Source organism: Halichoeres trimaculatus, unplaced genomic scaffold, assembly GCF_033239565.1.
Source record: "Halichoeres trimaculatus isolate MK-OKI-2021-1 unplaced genomic scaffold, fHalTri1.1 fHalTri1_scaffold_6, whole genome shotgun sequence".
In the NCBI taxonomy this organism is placed as follows: Eukaryota; Metazoa; Chordata; class Actinopteri; order Labriformes; family Labridae; genus Halichoeres; species Halichoeres trimaculatus.
In genome coordinates this window covers 28,843,062-28,865,659 of record NW_027437184.1, presented here as the reverse complement: position 1 = coordinate 28,865,659, position 22,598 = coordinate 28,843,062, and the positions used below count along the sequence as shown (strand labels likewise).

At 40.0% G+C, this 22,598-nt stretch overlaps 1 protein-coding gene across 3 annotated transcripts in view; it reads left to right on the top strand.

Annotated features, from left to right (window-relative positions):
* The window catches only part of LOC141791520 (cell adhesion molecule DSCAM-like), a 146,634-nt gene that overhangs the window by 70,623 nt on the left and 53,413 nt on the right, over positions 1-22,598 (top strand). For all 3 annotated transcript variants that reach the window (XM_074672068.1, XM_074672067.1, XM_074672066.1), the window contains exons 4-5: positions 19,363-19,509; positions 22,217-22,495. In XM_074672068.1, the coding sequence (XP_074528169.1) occupies positions 19,363-19,509; positions 22,217-22,495 (426 nt within the window). The remainder of the gene's footprint in view (positions 1-19,362; positions 19,510-22,216; positions 22,496-22,598) is intronic.

Here is a 22,598-nt window from a genome sequence, read left to right as displayed (position 1 = left end):
ACCATGGGTAATGTGTTCTATGCTTTGCTGTGCTTCGCCAATAGAAATGTTAAGATGGAGATGACAGGGAAAGGATGTTGAAGCTTATAACAAGTTCCAATCATAAACTGCATAAAAAATGGACGTCTGCTTGCTCGGCTCAAAGTGAGGCCTCCACAAAAACTGCTCCCCCTGGTGGCTGGCTGCAGTATTAGTTAAAAAATCCAGCCTTCTAGCCATTCCAGATGGGCTGTGGTCAAACTTTAAAAAAGTAAAACACCTCGTAGAAATGTTTCTAACGTCTGATTGTTGTGGTGATTTGAAGATATCATTTGGTTGCCTTGTATTCGAGTCCTCTTTTTTTCGGAAAAGTTTCGTTTTCATTAGTTATACGAGGTTAAAAACAAGGTTTTACGTAATGTTTAACGATAATTGACAGCTGCCGTTCTTGAGTATTTTTGGGGTGGATTGTAAAATATGTCAGTAGGTAGAGTCAAGAAGTGATTAGACTCTCGAAAGAAATAATAATAATTATTATTTTTGTCACCCAGCTCCACTCAGATTCTCCCAGAATCCCTCGTTGTCTCTACTGCGCAGACTCTGGCTGCAAACTGCTACAATGGCTGTGCCTGTGACGGGGGTATTTTGGCTTCAAAACCATACAATGGTAAATGGCAGAGCCACGCTGTCCACTCTATATACAGTCTATGGTTCCAATACAGAAGACCTGACACAGGGATAAGTGTGGAAATTGTGGGACTGTGTGCCAGAGCATAACTGCCCACTCTAAGCACTGATTTAAACACCAATTAAATATGTAGAATAACATATATTTTTATCTGTAATTACTCAGGTGCTGTTGATCCCCTGCTGCAAACCGCACCATAGGAGACATTCATAAGCAAGCAACAAATCAATTAAAGTTATATGAACAAGGAAGAAAAAGGAAACCTGTAAATCTATTTACCTCTGATTACTTATCTTTTGCAGGACCCTTCCTCCTCTGCAGCTCATCTCTCTTATACAAATATTTTCACTCCTGGATTCAATTAGAAAAAAAGGCAACAGTCTGAATCCTAGACCCCGGAGCCCTAAAAGGCAGCTGCCCCCCTTTATCATATGTGAGATCTACAGTTTCAACACAAAGTCTTTCCCGCATGAATGAACTGAAGAGTCCTTTATGGTAATTAGTAGCGCTCTGAGTGTGTTTCCATATTGAGCAGCATGATTTGTACAGCGCTCACTCCTCTGTCATGTGTTAGCAGTGATAGACACTTCCATCCCACGCCTGTCTGCCTGCCTCATCTGGAGTGATAGCCTGAGACATCGTGGGGTTTGCATCCGCAACTCAATTAGTCACACCTCAAACAAATTAGCAGCAAAAGGTGCTAAAGTGTGCCACTGTAATAAATCAGCTTGAATTATATCTGCAGATCTATTTACACTCTTGAAAAATACAAACAAACTGACACAGAATCAGAGCACGAGCAGTCACTGTAAGACGGTGGAAGGAAGGAAAAGCAGGGTGGAAAATAAAGGAGGGGAGCCTGATTCTGTCTCCACAGCAACATTGATTGATATTCTTCAGGTGGAGCAGCTGTCAAGCGGCCTGACCACTGCAAGCTAATGCTCTGCACGGAGGGAGAGAGACGGGGGAGGGGGCTGGGGGCTGGGGGAGGAGAGGGAAACACTGAGGAAAAGGCAGGAGATGAAAAGCAGGAGGGGAAGACAGAGGGGACAGCGACAAAGACAGAGGGAGATGAAATTGAAAAGCAATGACATGGAGGGAAGAGGAGATATTTTTATTGTGATTTCGAGATGTTGTGGGAGAGCTGGAGGCTGCTGGGAGAATCTGATCACATGGTTGTCCTGTTGTCCATTAAATAAGGGTGTGTCTGTTCTGTCCTTTAGGCATGTAAAGGGATGAACGTTGTGTTGAGTCAGACTATTAGTCCTATAACATTAAATTAGTCATCTGATATGCTTTATTTTTTACCCTCTTATTGAATATCTGAGAACAAGAAACAAGAGGCTAAGTATCATAATCTGGAGAAATAACTTTCACAGAACTGGAATCTAGATTGTGTTTTAAATCTGGATAATGTCCATTAAAGTACAATAAGTATTCATTAAAAACACATTTTATTTAATACTATGTATATTTTTAGGTATTTTATATTTGTTTGCCTGCTCAAGAACTACAAAATAAAACAGTAAATACTAAGAAACAGATGACAACAGTTGCCAGTAGCAGCACCTAAAATACACAACCAATGCTACCATTTTTTTCTGGGCCTAACATCACGCTGACTTGTTTCTTGTTGTCGTCAAATTAATGCAACATTAAGTCAATACAATGAACAGTGACGGATGGTTTTGAATGAAGACCGCACAGTCACGCTGCCATTGAGTCCAAAACAAAACACAAGAAACTCTATCTTGAGTTTACAATTTGTTTTTAATAAATGAACAAAAGTTTAAAATAAAACTATAAACTGTCTTAGAAGCGTTTCAGAATAAGCTGAAGTGTAAAAGTAAAAAAAAAATTGTTAACTTTCCCTGGTTTATTCATGTTATCTAAACAAGACCTGACACTGGTTGCTATGGTGTCAAACTGCGGCAGTATAGTGCTAACTACTGGCAGGGATAACTTACTTAACATGCGTTCTTTTGCCTTGAGTATCGACTGCTGGTATCGTCAGCCTTCATGAGTACCAGTACCTTGAAATAAGATCGGTATCAGCCTGGTACCGATACCTGGTATCAGTACTTATCCGCCCCTAGTTATATTGTGTATGGAGTTTCTACGGCCTGATGGAAAGTTGAACAGGAACATGGAGGTTCTGAGACGTTATTGACACTGGCCACACGATCAGTTTACTGACAAGTGAAGTTTTTCAATGAAATTACCTGCATGGCACTCTTAATCTAGCAGTCAGTGCTGAGGTTATCTGTAAATTCAACAGATGTTGAAATAACTCAGCAGATTTTCATGCCTTTTCCTTTTTTTTTTTTTTTTTTTTTACAGAAAAAGTGATCAGAGATATGTTAATACAAACAAAGGTATTAGCCAATAAACAAGCGCTGAGTGATTCCTTTCTAGTTTTAGTATCTCTGTATTTCTCACAGTCACTGAAGCTCTGATATAATGGAACAATAATGTAAAAAAAAAAAATCCTAATTTTTTTAGTTAATTCAAAACATTTCTCTGCCATTTCTACTGCCAGTTTAAAATTAGCCTTTAATACCATTTAAGCTGTACAAGCAAGGGTGCATAAGAACAGCGTGTGTAACAGAGTGCCAAGGAAGATCAACTTTACCCTAAAGGGATAAATAAAAATGTGAAAACATGGTTGATAATGATATAAAAATATGATATAACAATCTTCAGTCATAGAAAGATGTTACTGAAACTGTTTATTTTAAGTTTTATCTTTATACTTCATCTTCACTGAGCACTCGTTGATTCATTTGTTTTCCATGAATAACATCATTAAATCTTTATTTTCTAGTTCCAGTTTCATGTTTCAGTCTGTGCCCAGCAGTGGAGTTCAGCACCACGGAGAGTTCCTCTTGATTCACTACAGTTTTCGTGCAGTGCTGTTTTTCTCCTGATGTTGAGTTCATAACAAAAAGACCTCCTTACAAAAACTCATTCTTGAGAAGAAAGATTTAATATATTTTTGTTAAATCACTTGAGCTTTGAACCTTAACCTCGTTGTGAAACATTTTTGCAGGTATCTCCCAGCGACACGGTGTAGCCAGGCTCCCCTGTAAGATTACAGGTGTCATCACTGGGCACTTAAAGCAAACAGATGGGCTAACGTGTTTAATCTAGTTCATCCTTTATTGTTAAAAATCAACATCATTTTGCACAGTTCAGTAGTTTCTGTACAGTCTTAAGCACACTCATACCTGCGCTCTGGTCATGTAAGGACATCAGTAATTACCTGCACATCTGTTCCCCTCACAGACTTTCTAAATGGAAGGAACAGCAGTTTTTCTTCACAGCATGGATCAAAGTATCTCAGGGTCCCCGTCTTTGTAAAGCTTTGTGCATCTTTCTTGTCCTGCCATGACTTCCTCCCACTCTCTTCCTCTCCCTTCTCTGTACCTTCATCTTCCTCCCGCTGCTCCCTCCTCTCCTCCCCTCCTCAGTGTGGCTCCTGAATATTTAATAAGCCTGAATTACTGAGGCCCTCAACCGTAATGACGGGGAAATCAGACAATTAAATCAGAAGGGCTCCGGCTTTAAGTCTCACCTCCCCCGGAGGAGCCAGAGATTATTTAAAGTGGCACACTGTTTGATTATCTAATCCTCCTCTTGCCCCCTCTGCTTTACTCACAGAGCGGCATCGCCTGCTCCACTTGCCACCACAAATTACCATGAAACACCAATGAGCACTGTATTTAAGTCCTTTTCCATAAGCAGCTATGTGGTGTCATGGAGTCTCATGGGAATGGCACTATGGGAGTAACTCTTTATCACTCAGGTTAGCACAGTTTAGAAAGGGTTGAAGGGTTGTCTCCTCCTTACAGAGGAAATGTAATTAAGAACCACACTGAGACGTGCACAGTGAAACCACTGCAGGTAGAAAATGGTCATCCTGCACAGACAAAATTTACTTGCTGCAGATGACGTTGTTTTTCTTTGTTGCAGCAAATATAAATACAAGGCTCATGAAGAACAGTTTGAAGACAGAACTGTTCAGGAAAGAGACAGAAAAAAACAACCAATAACACTAATCCACAAATATTACTAAGGTTAACTCTCCTGACATTTCATTCAAGTTTTATAGAAAGACAAAAATCATCAGGGCCTGTGTCCACTGACAGCATCTTTTTCTTAAAGGGCTAGCATTTCCTGTTTTAAGGTTAAACCTTATGCAGTTCTAACATCCTCATCACAAAAACACCCTCAGTTTTGTTTATCTTTTTGTCGCTGCAGTCTTAAGGCCCATTTATGCTCAACGTTAAATACGGCATTGGATACAGGCTAAGCCTTCTGTCTGTGCTCTGAATTTATTTTGTGCGTATTTCTGCACGTTTCCATAAAGCTTACTGACACGGGCCAAATGGAGCAGTACCACCTGTAACTGTTGGGGATAATGTTTCTGTTACTTCTCAAGATGTGGCTTTAGTGAGACATGAAGAAGAATAACAATGGTGGAACTTTTAAGATGTATTCAACAGGGTCACCAACCACCGACTCCTAAAATGCCACCTCCATTTTTATCTTTTATGTTAAAAGGTACATTAGCAATACCTCCTTCACAGTCTCCATGTTTATTTTTGAGTTTGTTATTGTCATAAAATTCGACTCCGGGCTGCCCCCCTGGTGGATGTATTGGTTAACACCAATGCCGACGCACAGGACTCATTGAAGTATGTGAGCAGTGATGGTAACATTGTTTGAAAAGGACGTATACATTTTCGTGCCCAAAAGAATAGAATAGAATAGAATTTTATTGTCATTGTAACAAGTACAACAAAATTATAGTAACAGCAGCAATCAAAAAAACAAAAGTAAGAAAGTGTATAGAAAGTGCAAAAAGGTCCATAAGAAAATAGATTATGTCAGCTTGTCCATCATTGTCCAGTTCCCAGTCTCCACCTCCACAGGGTCCAGGACTGAGCTTCTTCAGAAGTCTGTTCAGTCTCTGTCTCCTGGATCCTGTCTGCTCACAGCAGGTGAAGTTCTTCCAATGTGGCGTTGGTGTCTGATGTTAGCTCCGTTAGCCATGTCTGTGAATAGCATGATGCTACTCTGCCCTCTGGTATTCCCTCTGTTGCTGAATTAGCACAGCTAGCTCGTCCATCTTATTGGAGATAGATCTTACGTTCCCAATAACGATGGTTGGAAGGACAGGTCGATGTCGTCACTTCTTAGCTCACACCTGAGAACCAGCACTTCGTCCTCACCTCCTTCTCCTCACCTTGTGGGAAACATCAGGCCCTGCACCAGTTAGCATTGACATGCTACAGGCTGCTAACAGCTGAGTTCAGATGTAAACAATGCAGCCATGGTTACATGTAGGATCTCCAGACAAACACAGGAGAAAAAGTTGTAAAAATATCACTGAAGACACAAAAAGTTTGGTGTCCATGACCAACAAATGAGCCACACAAAGCAATGATCCACTCGAAATACAAAGATTACGAAAAAGAGACGAAAAAAATTACAAGAAACGGACAAAGAAGAGAGGGCTGCTGCAAAAGGCAGCCATAGCCGAAAGGGGCGGCGCCTAGCAAAGGAGTATAAATAGGTCTTTATCACTATAAAGTGAACATCATCTCACTTTTGGAGCGACTTGTCATTGTCATTACTCCCTTACCAACCTATCAAAATTAAGACAGACTGGGGCTTTTGATCTTAACTCTAGCGGCAAAGGAGAAACTATCACACTTGATTATTTGAGGTTACAGTTTTCTGCTGCCCGTGCATCATTATTTTTCACATGATTTCCCTTGTCTCCTTCTTTCTTACATTGGCTGATTAACATCCCTCATTTGTAAAATCATCTGTAACATCTTTGACATTTTCACTGCCATCATAAACGGCATTCAGGCCCCAGCATCTCTTTCTCCATTCTGCACTTTTGTCTTGAGTGAAAGAAGAAGCATGAAGTGTGTCCAGATAAACACAACACAGAGGAAAGATTGTTAGATAACCTTCATCCGCTCACACAGTTCTTGAGAGTTAAAAAGCTGCAGAACCAGAAACAGACACCGCTCCTCTTCCTCCTCGAACAAAGCCTGTTTTGTTTGTGTTTGGCGATAAGTGGAATTGTTGTCAGCCTGACTTATTATCCAGACAAAGTGACGGATTGTGATGGAGTAGATAGTAATAGCTTCCTTAACGCCTGCCAATGCAAAACACACACACACACACACACACACACACGCGCACAGAGGTCCTCACAGACAGAGCAATGAATATTCATGATTATACAGCTGAGGCTCAACACTGGCTCATTTAGTGTTGGCCAGAGAGAGGCCAATGATAGCATTGTAAACACACAACCATCAGGGGTTTAATAGCTCGACTCCAGTAGTGGCTAATTACACACACACACACACGCGCACTTGGGCACAGATAGAAACACACAGATTAGATTGTGGCAAAGATTCCCCCTCCTCAGCTCTTACTTCAGCAGACAAACATTTGTCTAATACAGGAAAGAAAAAAGCAGTGTACAGCGTCTGCCGGAGAAAAGAGACGTCCCGTCATAGCGTGTCATTGTCTGCTTCCTGGATCCTGTTAGAAAAACCCAACGCTCACACAGAAGAATGACTGAAAATGTCAACAGTGCCCACAGTTTGCTGAATATAAGAGCAGTACTTCATATACACAAACAATCAGTTTAAAGGAGAATTACAAAGTTTTTTATACCTCACTGTCTGCTAACAGTTCTTTGGAGTGCTTCTGCACTGCAGACAAATCTGGTTCAAGTTTTGATTTGAATATCTGTTGCTCTTATTGTTGAATCGTCACTGGAATTTGAGAAGTGGGAAGAGAAAAGCTCGATGGACGAGCAACTCAAGGCCTTCAAAAATGTAATGTTTTTGTTGAAGTGTAGTTTAGAAGTAGCAGAAATATCCCGAGAAAGATGAGGACATGTCATTTGAACTCTCTATGTATCATGTTTTATATCATTATCATATGATTTTACCCATCCCTGTATTGGTCCATCTCTGATCTGTAGTAGACCATCCCTGACAGACAGAATCCAAAGTCTCTCTGTGTTTTAACACGATGGAGGAATGTGGGGCAACGCTGAGGCCAAGCGCCTCAGGGTTTAAGCTTCCCTGTTGCCTCCTGATTTAAATATCGTTCAACGTCTATTTGCATCTAGTTTTAATAGCGGTTTATTCAGTCAAGCAGAAGATGACATCTTTATCTGTGGTTGACATATGAGGCCGTTAGCCCGGGGCTAGCGTGTGTCTAGTTAATGAGCAGAGGGATGCTGCCGCTGATTAGGAGCGGCAATAAAACAGCTCAGCCTTCCACTCTGACTCAACTCGAAGCAGACAGACTCTCAGTCCAGACAGGAAGTTCAGGTGTGGTGAGAAATCAAAACAGGTGTTGGATGGAAAAATTAGGTTTTATTATTATTATTATTATTATTATTATTATTATTATTATTATTATTATTATCATTATTATTATTATTAGTAGTAGTATTCATTATTATTATTTTATTATTTTCTTTTTTTTAACTGTAGTCTGTAGTAACAGAAAGTAAAATTCATTCCAAGCTGAGTTTCTCAATAGAACAAGACAGCAGATTGCATTTTATTTTATATTACGTTAATTATTTATCTATTTATTGATCACATTTTCTAAGATAGTCATTTAGAAAAAGAAAAAAAACTTAAAGCTAGGATATCAGTTGTGCCTGTATATGATGCAGTGTACTGGAAGGGGTCTCCCAGAGGGGAAAGGTTTAAACTGTTTTCCTGCATTCCTGCAGGACTTCTAGGGTGTTCAGAAATGTGAAGTTTCTGTGCAGATGTGTAGCTCTCTTCAGTGCCATCAAGTTACACTTAAACCTGCACTTAACAAGGTTTATTTACTGTAAAATACAATTTACTTTAAATGCTTGATAATGACCTATGGAAGGAAATCCTCAAAAGGTGACGCCACTGTACTGATGACATACACATCTTTGTGTGTCTGGTAGCTTCTGCACATTATTTGAGCCCCATATTTTTCGAAAATACTATAAAACAACTTTATCCAACTGAATAAAAAAAACATATTTATCTTACACACAGAATTTTACTGTATTTTAAATAGGGGTGCACAATTTTCTGGCTGATCACAGATCTTTAAAAAGCCTGACCTGCTGATACCGATTTGGGCCGATTCTGATTTTTATTTATCTATTTATTTATTTTTTTATAACCCACGGCATATACCTTCAATGTTCCAATCTTATTTTATGAAAATCATTGAACAATACTTATAACAATAAAACCTTTATGCTTAACTTAAGAAAAAAACAATAAAGTGTCAGACCTTCCCGGAGGTATATAAGATCTGTTTCATATTTAAGGATGGGATGATCACCGATCCGCCAAAATTAAGGAAATTGGCACTGATCAATTGGTGCATGTCCAATTTTACTGTAATGACGACTGCCGAAAATCTGTTCAATTTTTTTCTGGACATGTTAGTTACATTTTTGTTATATAAAAATAGTAAGATAAAAGGGGAAACTTGCTTGATCTCTAAATGTAATATATATTTGTTCTAGGAAGACCAAAAAACGTATGTTCAATATTAAACATGGCCAAGGAAAAAGCATCAATTACTCACATGTAAGCAGCTCTTCAAAGAAAATGAGTTATTTCTATCTATTAGATCCCGTACTTCCATATTCAACTATTCTACAAATGTTTAAGTAAATAAATTGATCATGCTGTAATTAGCGACGAGTAGCTATTGTTGTTATCCCTCTGGGGTCTAAATTTACCACTGCATGCAGACTTATGGAGCAAATTTCTTTGTATATTGTGGCTTCAATGACTGTCTCCTGTTAATGTTGGATGAAGAGAGTGTAAGCATCTAAACCAAACCATCATAATCTAACACATAAAACACACCTCAGCATGGTTAAACACAACACAATTCTCTAAGCACTGAAACATTTGACTGGACAGTAAACGCTTGCATGTGTGTGTGTAAGCGGGAATATTGCTTGCTAAGCGGATGGTGGGCCAGTGTGTTGCCATGGTAACCCCAGCAGCTGTCAGCACTGCTCCTGTAAGAATGACAAATGATTTTTATTAGAGGGGCTTTAAATTGGTGGGATCCCCCCTCTCTCCATAGAGATGCTTATCCCAGCCTGATCAAACCGGAGTCAGTCTGCCAATAACTGTGACCAGGTCTAATTACAACACGGCCCTCCTGGGCTCATCATACACTCGTTATTACTCACACACCGCACCGCCATTCTGGCTCCGCTCACTGGGCGACACTGTCACAGCGGGAAACAATGTGGCGTCGCATATGGCAGGAATATTACATTTGGCACTGCTTCTCATGGATAAGCTGAGTGAAATCTCACCCTCAGTCCTCCTACCGCCACAGTTATTGTCGGATTTATCTGCATGTGTTCCTCCTAAGGGGTTGAGTTGATCAAATCATTCTACAAATTAAAGCTATGGGGGGTTTGAGGACTGAAATTGCAAACTGAGTCTGCACAATTTAAGTTTTTTTTTTTTTTTTAAATTTACAATATTTTAGATTACAGCATTATTATCAAAGAGGGGGGTGTGGTGCTTTTTCTAAGCTTTATTTATTGGTACCCCATGATTTACAGCTCAAGAATCCTTATTTTTCTTACACTTGTGTTTTAGAAAACACTCATTTCAGCCTCTGTCAGCTGCTGTCTCTTTAAGGCTCCTCACTCCACAAACCCCCTTCCCTCTGATTGGTCAGTCGTCTAGAGGCCTGTCAGAGGGGAGCAGAGCTCCGGTGTTTGAGGCCCACCCCTCCCCCAACAAGTCCTGGATTGGTAGGGATTGTTATGATCTAATAATTTCAGCAGGTCTCGTGTAGATCTTATGCGATATTTTATAAAAGTCAGTTTTGAGCTGTTAACAGACAGATTACGGGATTTCTACGACATATGAATATGTAGCAGTTTGAAAATCTGCACACATTTAGTAAAAACATCAAGCATTGTTACTTTTTATCCATGTTTAAAATGTAGGAAAGCAGAATACCTGCTCTTTAAATAAGAGGTAGCATTGTTAGCAAGTGTTTCATGATAGTGTAATCTCACACAATCATTCTGGGATTACCAGATAAAGCTATTACCAGATAAAGAGCCAGAAGTTACATAGAAAAGGAGCATATTTCCAGACCCATCTTAAAAACATTTGTTCTGGACATGGTTGTTTGTACCTATAGTTGTAAAAAAAGTAAAACTAGGTCTGTAACTCTGAGTTAAAGAAACTGTGAGAAAGAAACCACTCAACATGTGGCAGGTGTGTTAAATTTTGTATAACATTTTCTTTCTGTTGTCTTCAGTCTTTGGTAACAAGTTTAAATACGGGCACTCAGAAGCAGACTTACTTCAAACAAGCTGAAATCTGATGCATTTTTTTAATCAGCTCTAGATGCAGCCCTGAGTCGGTCTGTTGGTGTACACCTGTGCACACAGCATGGATTATCCTCTTTTAATTTATTGTGTCAAGCTGTGTGACTTTGAGTGTCCAAGGTTACTGTGACACCAGAGGCCCCGGCTGTCTCTGGGGACGGCACTCTACTAATGCTAATACACTCCAAGACAGTCGCACAGCAGGGACGCTGCCAGCAGAGTGATGAGGAAGCAATTTTCATCTGCATTGTTTAGCTGACTCCACGGCTTTCCTGTAAGTGGTGTCCAGACGGTTGGTGTTGATAGGTCAGACCCATCAGAGTCCCTCAGAGTCACAGGGTTTCAGGTTGAGGTGTTCAAGGTCAAAAATGAAAATGTGTCTTATTACATCAAAACTGACGATAAAGGATAAGAATTAGATATTTTTATAATTTGACTGCATTGTCTGAAGCTGTTTCAGATTTGTCACTCCTGATGTAGAATCCAGTCTAAAGACCAAGCTAAGCTAAAGCTACAGCAGCCTGGCTTTGTAGTTCCTCCTGACTGGCTTCAATCCTTGATTTAAAAAGAAAGAAAGAAAGAAAGAAAGAAAGAAAGAAAGAAAGAAAGAAAGAAAGAAAGAAAGAAAGAAAAGATTACTTCAAAACCTAAACACAGGTCACAGGATGGTGACCTCCAACGTACTTTTTGCCATAAGTCAGTTTGTATCATGTTGCTACATATTCTCAGAGAAATTTGGCCTTCGTTACTTATTTAAATTAAGGAATTTGGTGTAACACTTTGGTTGAAAGCTTTGTTAACAAATGCCGTAGCACCACATCAGCAGATGGAGTCGGAGAAACACCAAGATGAAAAGTTATTCAAGAGTCATCAAACTTTAAGCTTAAAACTGACTCAAGAATCCTTTCTGCAGTGGACTTTGCCAATTAGAAGGATCTTTGTTGTTTGAAAGGTGGTTAAAAATGCCAAGAAAAATGGCAGCGTCTGTCACTTTAGTACATCAAATTTTAGACTATTGTTAATCTGTCAAACCTGAAATTCTCAAACTGAAGTGCACACTTTTATTTTTTGCTTTCATCGTGTGATAACGTCCATGAATCAGTTCTTGGTTGATCTTTTACCAAAGCAACTTATTGCAAAGGTCTCATAACAGATGTGCCATTTTATCAACTAAATAGTACTCTTATCATTAATGTTTTCGTTGTGATTAAGCTGTAGTGCATCAAATAGTTGGAACTGCAGCTTCTGTTATTGGTAACTACCATAATGCCACTCTGCTCTACCTGGATGCAAACAAGCACAGATGCAAGTGTGTCGGATTTTTGATCTAGAAAATTGAGATATAGTTGTCTGTAGGCTGTGTTGGGTTAAACTGGTTTATAACCACTTGAATAGTGCAATGTGTAATCTGCACAGGGATGAGGCAAATGGGCTCAAAGGTGGGCAGGCGGAGCTAGCTCTGCTAATGTTAGCCACATATAGCAAAACAATGTCACATTATCCACCCACAAAGTCTGTCAGTTTTTATTGTAAGAAGTTCGATGACTTGGTGGCAGGCTTGGTTGCCTAGTCAGAATTTAGCTTTCTGACTAAATTAGTAATTGCATCCTGAGTCTTGGTGGTCTTATTGTTGTGCATTTGGATTTGTTCACTACTCTTTGAAGCAAAGATTAAAAATATCTTTATTATCTTGAAAACAGTTTTTTGAAGCTCATAGATTTAAACCTGTGGGTGAAAATGTGGTATGGTTCTATGATTCTACATAACAGACTCATTTAGCACTATTTTGGAGACACAGACATTGTATTTATGTTGTAATTGTCATGTGCAGCATTTTGTCTACAGCAGAATGTGTGGTTGGAGGATGACAGAGGAAGGAAGACAGAGGTAGAGGATTCCTGTTGAGATCTGTCAGACAGGGCTGACGATATATATATATATATTTTTTGATAATTGCTCTGCCTAGCCATGATCTGAATTAGCATATGAAAGTTGTGTCTTTTTCCCTTCACTGGGAGCACATAGCTGTAAGCTAATTTGTAAGTCATTTAAGATGACAGCGAGTGGTTGTATCCAAGAGGTGCTTTTTTCTCTCTTGATCCTTTATTTTCTCTCCTCGTCTTTTTCCTGCTGTCTCTCTCTCCCTCTTTTTTTTTAATCTCCTCCCATCTCATCTCATCACATCTCGTCTCAATTAGAGAATAGTAAAATGACTCAGGATGCAGAGATAACTCTTTCAGCTGATCTTAGGACAGATGGTCGCCCAGCGAGCTGAGGTCAAAGTACTCAGCTCTGTCACCATGTTTCACCTTATTAGAGCTCCTCTCTTAGTCACATCTTAACCTCTGTACATGTGACAGCGCATCCACAGGAGTGCAAACTGTCCTTGGTGAAAAGTGAGTAAAAAGAGTCACAATATGGACATGATGCAGCTCTCTGTGTGCTGCCTTACAAGCAACTCAGGTTTCAGAAAAAGAAAAAAAAAACACAAGGCCCCCCCCCAATTTGTATGAACAAAGCATCCGCTAGCAGTTCAGTGTGGCTGAAATAGGGATTAATTGAAGCTATTGAATGTGGATCCAGAGAAAGAGACTTGTGTTTGTGGCACCAGCGATGCCAAAGCAGCTGTGCAGGCCGAGGAAGCCAAGAGAAGACGACTGATGGTCCAGCGAGCCACCTGGTGCGAAGTGAAGCCGCAGTTTCAGAAATATACACCCTCATACAGCCAGGTGTGGACACAGCACGCATACTCGTATGTCAGCATGCTAACACACACACTGCAGGAACAGTGGAGGCTGTCTCTCAGGCGCTCTTAGTATGCAGTAGGTGGAGCAGAGAGGAGCAGAGAAAAGCGTAGTGAAGCGCCTTCGATCGTTATTATTGACCATTCCTCCATGCAGCTGTATGCTGCATAAACACATTCACACTCACTCACTTACACACACACGCAGAAACACATGCGTTTACACACACAAAGGCTTTAATATGCAGACACACAAGCCAGTGGGATTTGAGATAACTGCAGTGGTTGGAGCATACGCAGAAATGCCCTCAGCTTACAAGGACATGCGCACACAGTACAGTATAAAGGCCTGCAGCTCTGTGAGAGACAATCAATTCTGTTTGTTGGGTGAGAGCACGAGTGCTTCTGGAAAGAGAGACAGAGAGAAAGAGAGCGCTGCATCCAACCTCAGATTACAATGAGGCTGGTTTTTCAAATGAATACTCACTTCCACCTCCTGTTTACATGGCAGTGGTCTAGATTTACCACATGTGCACTTTTTTAGTTATCATTTTACCTGTGTCTGCTGAGGTCTTAGTGACCTTTTCACAAGGTTAGAGCAAGAAATTGAATTAAATAAATCACAATTCAGAATACATGGATGTCCTCTTTGAAATCATTTCTGTAGTGAGGTGGCGTCAGAAGCTGCCTAAATCTTCATACAGCTAGGATGCTATGTTACTTTGTTCCAAATATTAGTAGGAGTTCAAGCTCCTATGTGGACACTTTAGCAGCTTATAAAACAGACTGAAGTTAAAACTCAATCCTCATGGGCGGATGGGACAGAGGCATTGGGGACACACATGGGCGAGGCTTATAGATCCTACATGCAACATTCTGATGTTTGTTACCACTGAAACAGGGTAGGTGTCGGATGAAGACATCAGGGATACATTTTTTCATCAGTGAACACTTCTCACACATTCACTGCAAAAAAATGAAATCTAACCAAATGCTTAAGTTTTATTGAGAATGTCATTAGACTCCATATGAGTTACATTTACATAAAAAATCAAGAAAATGGTCTTACTCCAAGATGGGATTAGACAAAAATGACACCAAGAGGGTGAGAAAACAAACTTCTGAAGTTTCTCACAATAAGAATAATGTCTTGATTTAAGAAACTGAACAAGTTCATTTTAGCACTTTAGCACCACTTTGGCAAGCTGCAAGAGGGACTTTGTGCTCTAAACAAGAGGGTTACAGGACATTGTATGACAATATTTCTCAATGTAAATAATAAGGTCTATTAAAACAAGACATTTTGTGCACCTTGTACAGCTTAGAGCAAATAATATAGAATATTTACTGCAAAAATGGAAATCCAAGCAAGTGTTTGTCTTATGTATAAAAAACCCCAAAACATTTTGTTAGACTAAAAAGTGTCTTATATTAAGATAATGAAGACAAAATTGACGTCTACTTGCTCAATAAAAAGAAAAAATGAAAAAAAAAAATGCCAACAGGGTAAGAAAAATGTACTTCCAGTTTGATCGATTCAGACACAACTTTTTTTTTTGTTTTTTGTATTTTGTATTTTGTTTTTTTTAAAGAAAATTGACAACTAAATTTTGGACATGTCAGGTGAATGTGGCTTAATGTATGTCTAAAACAAACATCTTTACTCAAAACAAAGTGTAAATTATTGCTAAGATTTCAGTTTTGAAGTGTACAGGACAAGATAAGCAATGAGACATTAGGTAATGCTTTCTCGACAGAGGTGGCCAACACTGAGATGCTAGATGATCACAAGTGTTTCCGATTTAATTTCATTTAATTTTTTTTTTACATTTTTTTAAATTGAATTTTATTTTTAACTTTTTTCAGTTTTTTTTATTATCATTATTTTATTCATATAATAATGAATTAATGAATTGATTTACTGTTTTGAGTGCTTTAGAAACAAGGGAACACTCCATATTTCCTCTCTTGGCCTTTTGTCACCATGACTGATAGTCTGCTGTAGAGAAAGCTCCTCTTATTCATAAACCTGAGCTGTCATTGTTTGATGAGAGAATACTTCTCAAAGAGAAAAGGAGAGATTAGTTGGAAGAAAATGTGAAGATTAGACGGAAAGGACAGAAGTCCGTCTGATCTACATTTACCAAGTGTTTCGTTATCCCCCAAAAATGCATGAAAACACACAAAATCCACATTAAATGACACATGATGGTTGGTTTGTATCTTTAGTCTAGAAAGGCAGATACACGTCTTTTCTTGTGTTTAATGTGTCTCCTGCCAACCCCCCAATTCATCATTGCTTGTCTGTCACACACGAGAGCCTCTCGACCACAAGATGAAAAATCCCTTCAGGATATCAAATCTGAGGTCTCTCACTTCTAACTAGGTCATCACTTGCCCACAATAGCATCCTCACCACACTCCTTTGTGTATTCTGCCCTCACCTTCCCTGTTGTCTCACTTTTTCCCTTCTCTGTCCTCTTGCACTCTTTATTACTGCACCCTTTCTTTCATCCGCTGACATTTTGTAAGTTTTCTCTCATTTACTCAATTGACTAGGTGAACGAACAAAAGTGAAAGTCTTTTTGCCGTGAACAAGTTGTTGTTTCAAGATTCTTGTGATATTGGAAACTAATTGAGCATTTTTTGGGTTGTTGCCCCTTTAACACAACAATCACAGCTTGCACTTTTATGTCTCTTTCTGTTATTTCACTAAGTACTCCACAAGAGCCCATAGCAGCAGTCTTAATCAGTGTTAAACTGTCATGGCAGGGCTAAATGAGAGTAATTCAACACCTCGTAAAGTCTGCATTATGATATCTCTTCCAATATTGCCAGAACCCCTCACCGTATGGTGGCCCCGTTTGATCCCCTTCTCAAATAGGCTCCTCCATCATCCCTGACATGAAAACCCCAGCAGCCACCGGCTCCAGCACACATCACTCCTCATAAACACTGACTACCTCTCTCTACCTTCATGTGTTCCCACAAATTAGCATAACATCAGCATGATATTAGCACATCCGACCTGCGCAGCCATGCCTTATCAAAGCACTCTGTGATCCCTGGCTCCCTGCGCTTTAGTCTGGAGCAGAAAAAGAAACTGAGAGAGAGAGTTTCCCCCAGAGAGAGGGGGAGAGAGCGATGAGCTACATGATAACGAGCTGTGTTACACAGCCACACAACACACAGCCTTGTCACAGCGCCTCGGAGCAGTGCCGAGCTAAATGGGCTGCAGCAGATGTTTGGTGACTACAATCACACAGAGCTGCGTTCCTCACTTGACTTGCAAATATTTGCTAAGAGACTTTAAAATTGGATTCTCTGTATTTTCTTCTTTGAGGACGTCTAAGGTGGTTATTTCCAGTGCATATGAATGAATGAATGCAAACAGTGGGCTGACGCTATAAAAGTATCAAATATTAGTTCCTATAAAATGCTGGTCTCATGTGACGAAATACCTGGGCAACTGATGCTGTGTTTGTTTCTGTCATAGGTAAAAGTGGTAGCACACCAGTAGACCAATATTTTGGAAAGCATGGAGAGGAGTTTATTTTATCCAGCTAAGCTTTGTTTTTCTGGTTACACTCACTGATTGTGAGGTAGTCTGTGGTTTTTCAAAGTTATTTTGGGGCTTTTATGCCTTTAATCAGAGGAAAGGGCAGTGGGCAGAGCAGGGGAAAAGGTGAGAGTGGGAAGTGACGTGGGAAAGATGCCACTGGGTGGATTTGTACTGCTTCCTGCTTTAGGGGAACCTCATGGAGCTCAACCTAAACCACTAGGCCATACGTGTATCGTTCTTAGGGATGGGCACCAAATTAGGTACTTTTATAGGTACTGACCAAATGCCATCTGTAGTACCCAGTACCAATTCAAAAAGTGCCATGTTTAGGTACCTCAACACCTCCTTTTGACTGTAAGAGAGTAGCCATAGGTGATTTTCCATGTTGGATATGAACACATAATAAAGAACAAGTATTTTAAATTGAAAAACTTTGAGATTTTATTATTAAAAAATGTAATGTTTATTACCACATAAACTCACACAAAAGTACCCAAATTTGGTACCATTGAGTACTGAGACCAATTCAATCAATCAATCAATCTTTATTTGTATAGCGCCAAATCATAACATCTCAAGACACTTTAAAAACATTTACATGTCTAGACCCGTAAATGTTAAAACAATTTTATTAGCAGAAACCCAACATCAAGACAAGATAAGGAGTCTTATCTTAATCCACCATGAGTACAGGACTTTACAGCATTTAGCAAGTTACAATGGCAATGAAAAACTTCCCTTTAACGGGCAGAAACCTCGGACAGAACCAGACTCATGTTAGACAGACATCTGTCTCGACTGTGTTGGGGTTAGAGAGAGACAGATAGAGGAGAGAGAGTGGGAGAGAGAAGTATAGAGAGAAGGGGGGGGTGACAGAGAGAGAGGGATACACACACACACACACACACACACACACACACACACACACACACACACACACACACACACACACACACACACACACAAACACACAGAAAGGGAGAGAGAGACAGTAGCAGCTGGAGTCAATTGCCAGGTACCATGCATCGTTACCGTATCATTTCAACTGTACCCATTCCTAACCCTGCAGGTTGCTTTTTTTATGTATATATAAATAATTTATCACTGCAGGACCAACTGTCATGCAGCCACCTGGCACTAGCGGGTGTGTAGCTCCAGCTATTGGTATAATGCCTTTGTGCTCTACTACCCAGATGTAGACGAGCACAGACGGTAGACACCGTCTGGACGCTTGCAGCTGTTTGACAGTATGTTTATCTGGTAAAGAAAGATAAGAAGTTGTTTTGGGCTCTACCTGATTATATGGAAACATTTAGGAGCTCTAAAAATAAGCACAAGCATGTGGACGTTGACCTGGAAGGGGGACTGAAGGCTGGTAATGCCACAGTCAGCAAACCGAGCTGACATTTATGACCTGTAAACTCTGAGATCACTTATGTAGCTGTGTTGACTGCTTCATGAGTCTCCCACCTTTGGACTATTTTCTCAGTTTAAGTGTATGTTTTTTTAACCATGGCACATTTTTTGGCCACATTTCTGTTCTTTTACATTTTAGCTGTGTCATTTTCCACAGCGATGCAGGAGCATCACTATGGCTCACTGTAATCTTCATAATGACTTCTCACTGTTTTATCTCTGCGTGATTCTGCTTCATGTAAATAACAATGTGTTAGCTGACAAAGGACACCAAGATGGGCTGCTGTTTTATTTATAGTGTTTGTGTTTTTTGGAGGGTTTATTAAGTGCTAATGGTTAATGAACTGGCAAAAAAAGAGGTGAAATGCTGAATAACTGAAACTTCCTCTCCAACAATTCAGGGAGGCATTGGAAGCTGTGTGCCAAGCTGCCTCTTACTTTAGCACACATGCTAACGTGACTCTGAAGCTGTGAGAAAGACTGTTCTTTGAAATGTTTTTGTTTCCACTGCAGCAGCTTCATTCTGTTGTTTTTTCTTTGTTTGTTTACAGTGTCACGGTTTCTCATCACATCCACGGGGGCCCTGTATATCTTGGATGTGCAAATGGAGGACGGGCTGTACAACTACAGGTGTATGACACGGCATCGGTACACAGGAGAGACCCGACAGAGCAATAGCGCCCGCCTCATCGTCTCAGGTAAGAGGAGGATCAGATATCATGTGTAGAAAAATGACAAGGCAGAAACTGTTTGTGGTGCCTGCACACAAAATCTTAAAACCAAGATGCAGAATCACATCACATCCTGGCATGCGAGACAAAGTGTCAGTCTGTGCTCTTTCCACTGTTATATGTGGGTGGAGGGATATCGCCAAGATTTGGTTTGCAGTTTTGCTTGGTTTCACCAAAAGCATGTGCGAAATGACAGCACCATATGTACCAAAATGTGTGCTTGTTCAAATGGATCCAAAAAAAGTGAACAGAATAGAAAGTGACAGGAAAAAAACACATGAATTAAAGAGGGTGCGACATGAGATAAAGGTCATTAGATCCGTGCCAGCGATGCTGGAGAGGGAGGGCTTGGGGACAGAAAGTGCCCTTTTCTCCCTTCAACCGTTTAAAAAGGGGCACTGCAAACATGAAAACCCTTTAGCTGGTCGAGAGGAGTAAGACTCAGGCTCTGAACGCTGTCACAGTGTCCTCTGAAGCTCAGACGGCGGCAGAAATAACCCTGAATGTTGTATCTGAGATGTAACTACAAACTCTGATGATGCCTGTTTATAACTGAATTATTACTGTTTAAATGTCATGAAAATTTAACTCATTGAGCATCATTAGAGCTGTGATATTGAAGGTATGAGATCGAGCCTGTGGACTTCTGATAAAAAGGGGGTTGTTGTGTTTCTTTGTTACATCTCAGATTTTCACAACATTCAGGGAAAATTTCTGCTCCTGTCTGAGCTACACAAAACAAGATCAGATAAAGAAAGAAGCAAATTTCAATCCAGGAAGATTCAATGTTTAAGGACAGACATTCAGTAAGCGTGAAGGTGGGAGTGAAAAGCAAACTTAAGATTTCCTTTCAGCTCTTGACTGCTTTGTTCTTATCTTTTTTTTAATTCAAATATTTTTAGATCATATTTGATTTACCTACAAATTTCAGGTATTTAAATTTTACTGATTTATCTTTCCTCTATTCTACCCTTACTTATTGGTTTTACTTTATGGATTTTCTTTTATCTTAAGTTTAATGAACACAATCTTTTGTTTTGTTTTAGTCCGATGATATTTTTCTAGCTTCAATAGATTTCTGTCTCTCTGTCCTTTTTCAAAGCACTTTGGGCTGCATGCTTGTCTGTATGAAAGCCAAACAAATATAAGTACTGTTGAGTTATAAGGTGTAGGGATGGGTACCAAAGTAGGTTCCCCTGTAAGTATCAATCTGAATTTTGTCTAAAGCACCAACCATAGACTGTATAAAACATGGATGTAGTCTCACCGACGTCACCCATCTGTTTCTGAAACGGAAAATGAAACACATCGGCAAAAGCGGCCATGTTGGTAGTGGCAAGGGCTTCGCCTACAGTCATAGGGCGCCTGTCAGTCACTTGACCCTCAGCTGTGCCTCTTATTGGGGGAGCTCACAATCTTAATATCCTCTGAACAGCTGAGTTAGAAAAAAAGTCACCCCCCGTACAGTGGGAGCCGGTAGTAAAATTAGCGACTCAGACAGGAAACGTTTTTTGAACCAGGCTGTAAATAGGTTAATTTCTGCTTTGAAAACGTCTTTTTTTGACTTAGTGTGTCTGAGACTTCTGGTACTTCCAGAGCCAGCCTCAAGCGAACACTCAAGAAACAGCAGATTTTAGCACTTCCCCATTGTCTCATATTCTTGGACCAGAGGTTGGTACCAACTCACGCAAAATCAGACGGTACCTGGTTTGGGTACCTGAACACATCCTTGTGACTGTGAGGGAGTGGAAGAGTAAGCAATTTTCGATGCTGGACATGAACACAGCATTGCAAGTTAACATACTGAAGAATAAATATGTTTAATTTAGCAACTTTAAGATTAAATTATTAAACAAACTGATATGTATTGCCGCATAAACACACATAACAGAACAGGGAAAAAAAAGTACCTTTGAGCACTGATGTGAAATTGGGGAGCCATGTTTGAGAACTGACCTCTGCCAGCAGCTCAGGAAAAAAAAAGTGTTTAATAAATATCCTGTTACCTGGAAAACTGCAATTAAAAGAGCAATCCTTCAAACAGATATTAAGGAAATGCTTGTCCTCAGTAGGAATGAGGCCCACTCTCAAGGTTCTGTGATGAACAGATTAGGTTTGCTGTATTTCTTTGCCCTGTGGCCTTTTGTTTTTGTCATGCAAATTTGTTTTCATTCATAATTTGTTTAGGTCCAGCACATCAAACTATATTTACATGATTTAATTTTGTCTGTAGAGTCTGGCACCTTTAAAAAAATCACTTAAGCAGATGCAAATAGCTTGAAATAGGTTCCTCCTTTCAAAGAATCTGAATGCCTTCAGACTCTTTGATGAAGGTCTGTTAGTTTTAGCAAAAAACACTATCGGAGCATGAACTTGTTCCTGGTTGCGCATCTGTTCCCAGGCATAATGTAATAGACATTACAGCTTCTTTCCTAAAGCACTAACTACTTATTTAGACACCAAATACATGAAGCACAGAGGCCCAGGTACAAAAGTAACAGTTATGCCTTTAGGAAGCATAAATGTTGTTTTTACAGAACACATAGTTGAGATCTGAACAACTAAAATTCTGTAATGACCACAGCCATGATCATGATTTGAGATGTTACATTCTTCAGAAGTTTAACAGTAATAAGTCAGCGGTCTTACTTCACTTTATTTCGCCTCCCTGCAGACCCCACCAACTCAGCGCCCCACATCCTGGACAGCTTTGAGCGTCGGGAGGTGATGGCATCTCATCGAGTGGAGCTGCCCTGCAAAGCCTCTGGCCACCCAGCACCCAAATATCGCTGGCTAAAAGACAACCGGCCGCTGGAGCCCGACACGCGCTACAGACAGAGTGTGACAGGCCTGCTGATAGAAAGAGCACAGTCGAGTGACACAGGGACGTATGTGTGTGAGGTGTGGAACGGATACGGCAACGCTGAGGTGGTTGGCAGGCTGCTGGTTAAAGGTCAGTGAGGTTCACTCATTATATCGTGTTTGTTTTGCCTTAAAATAGAAACCAGATGCTGCAGTTATACTTTTTTAACCTGTAACTGTCGATGAAAAAAGTG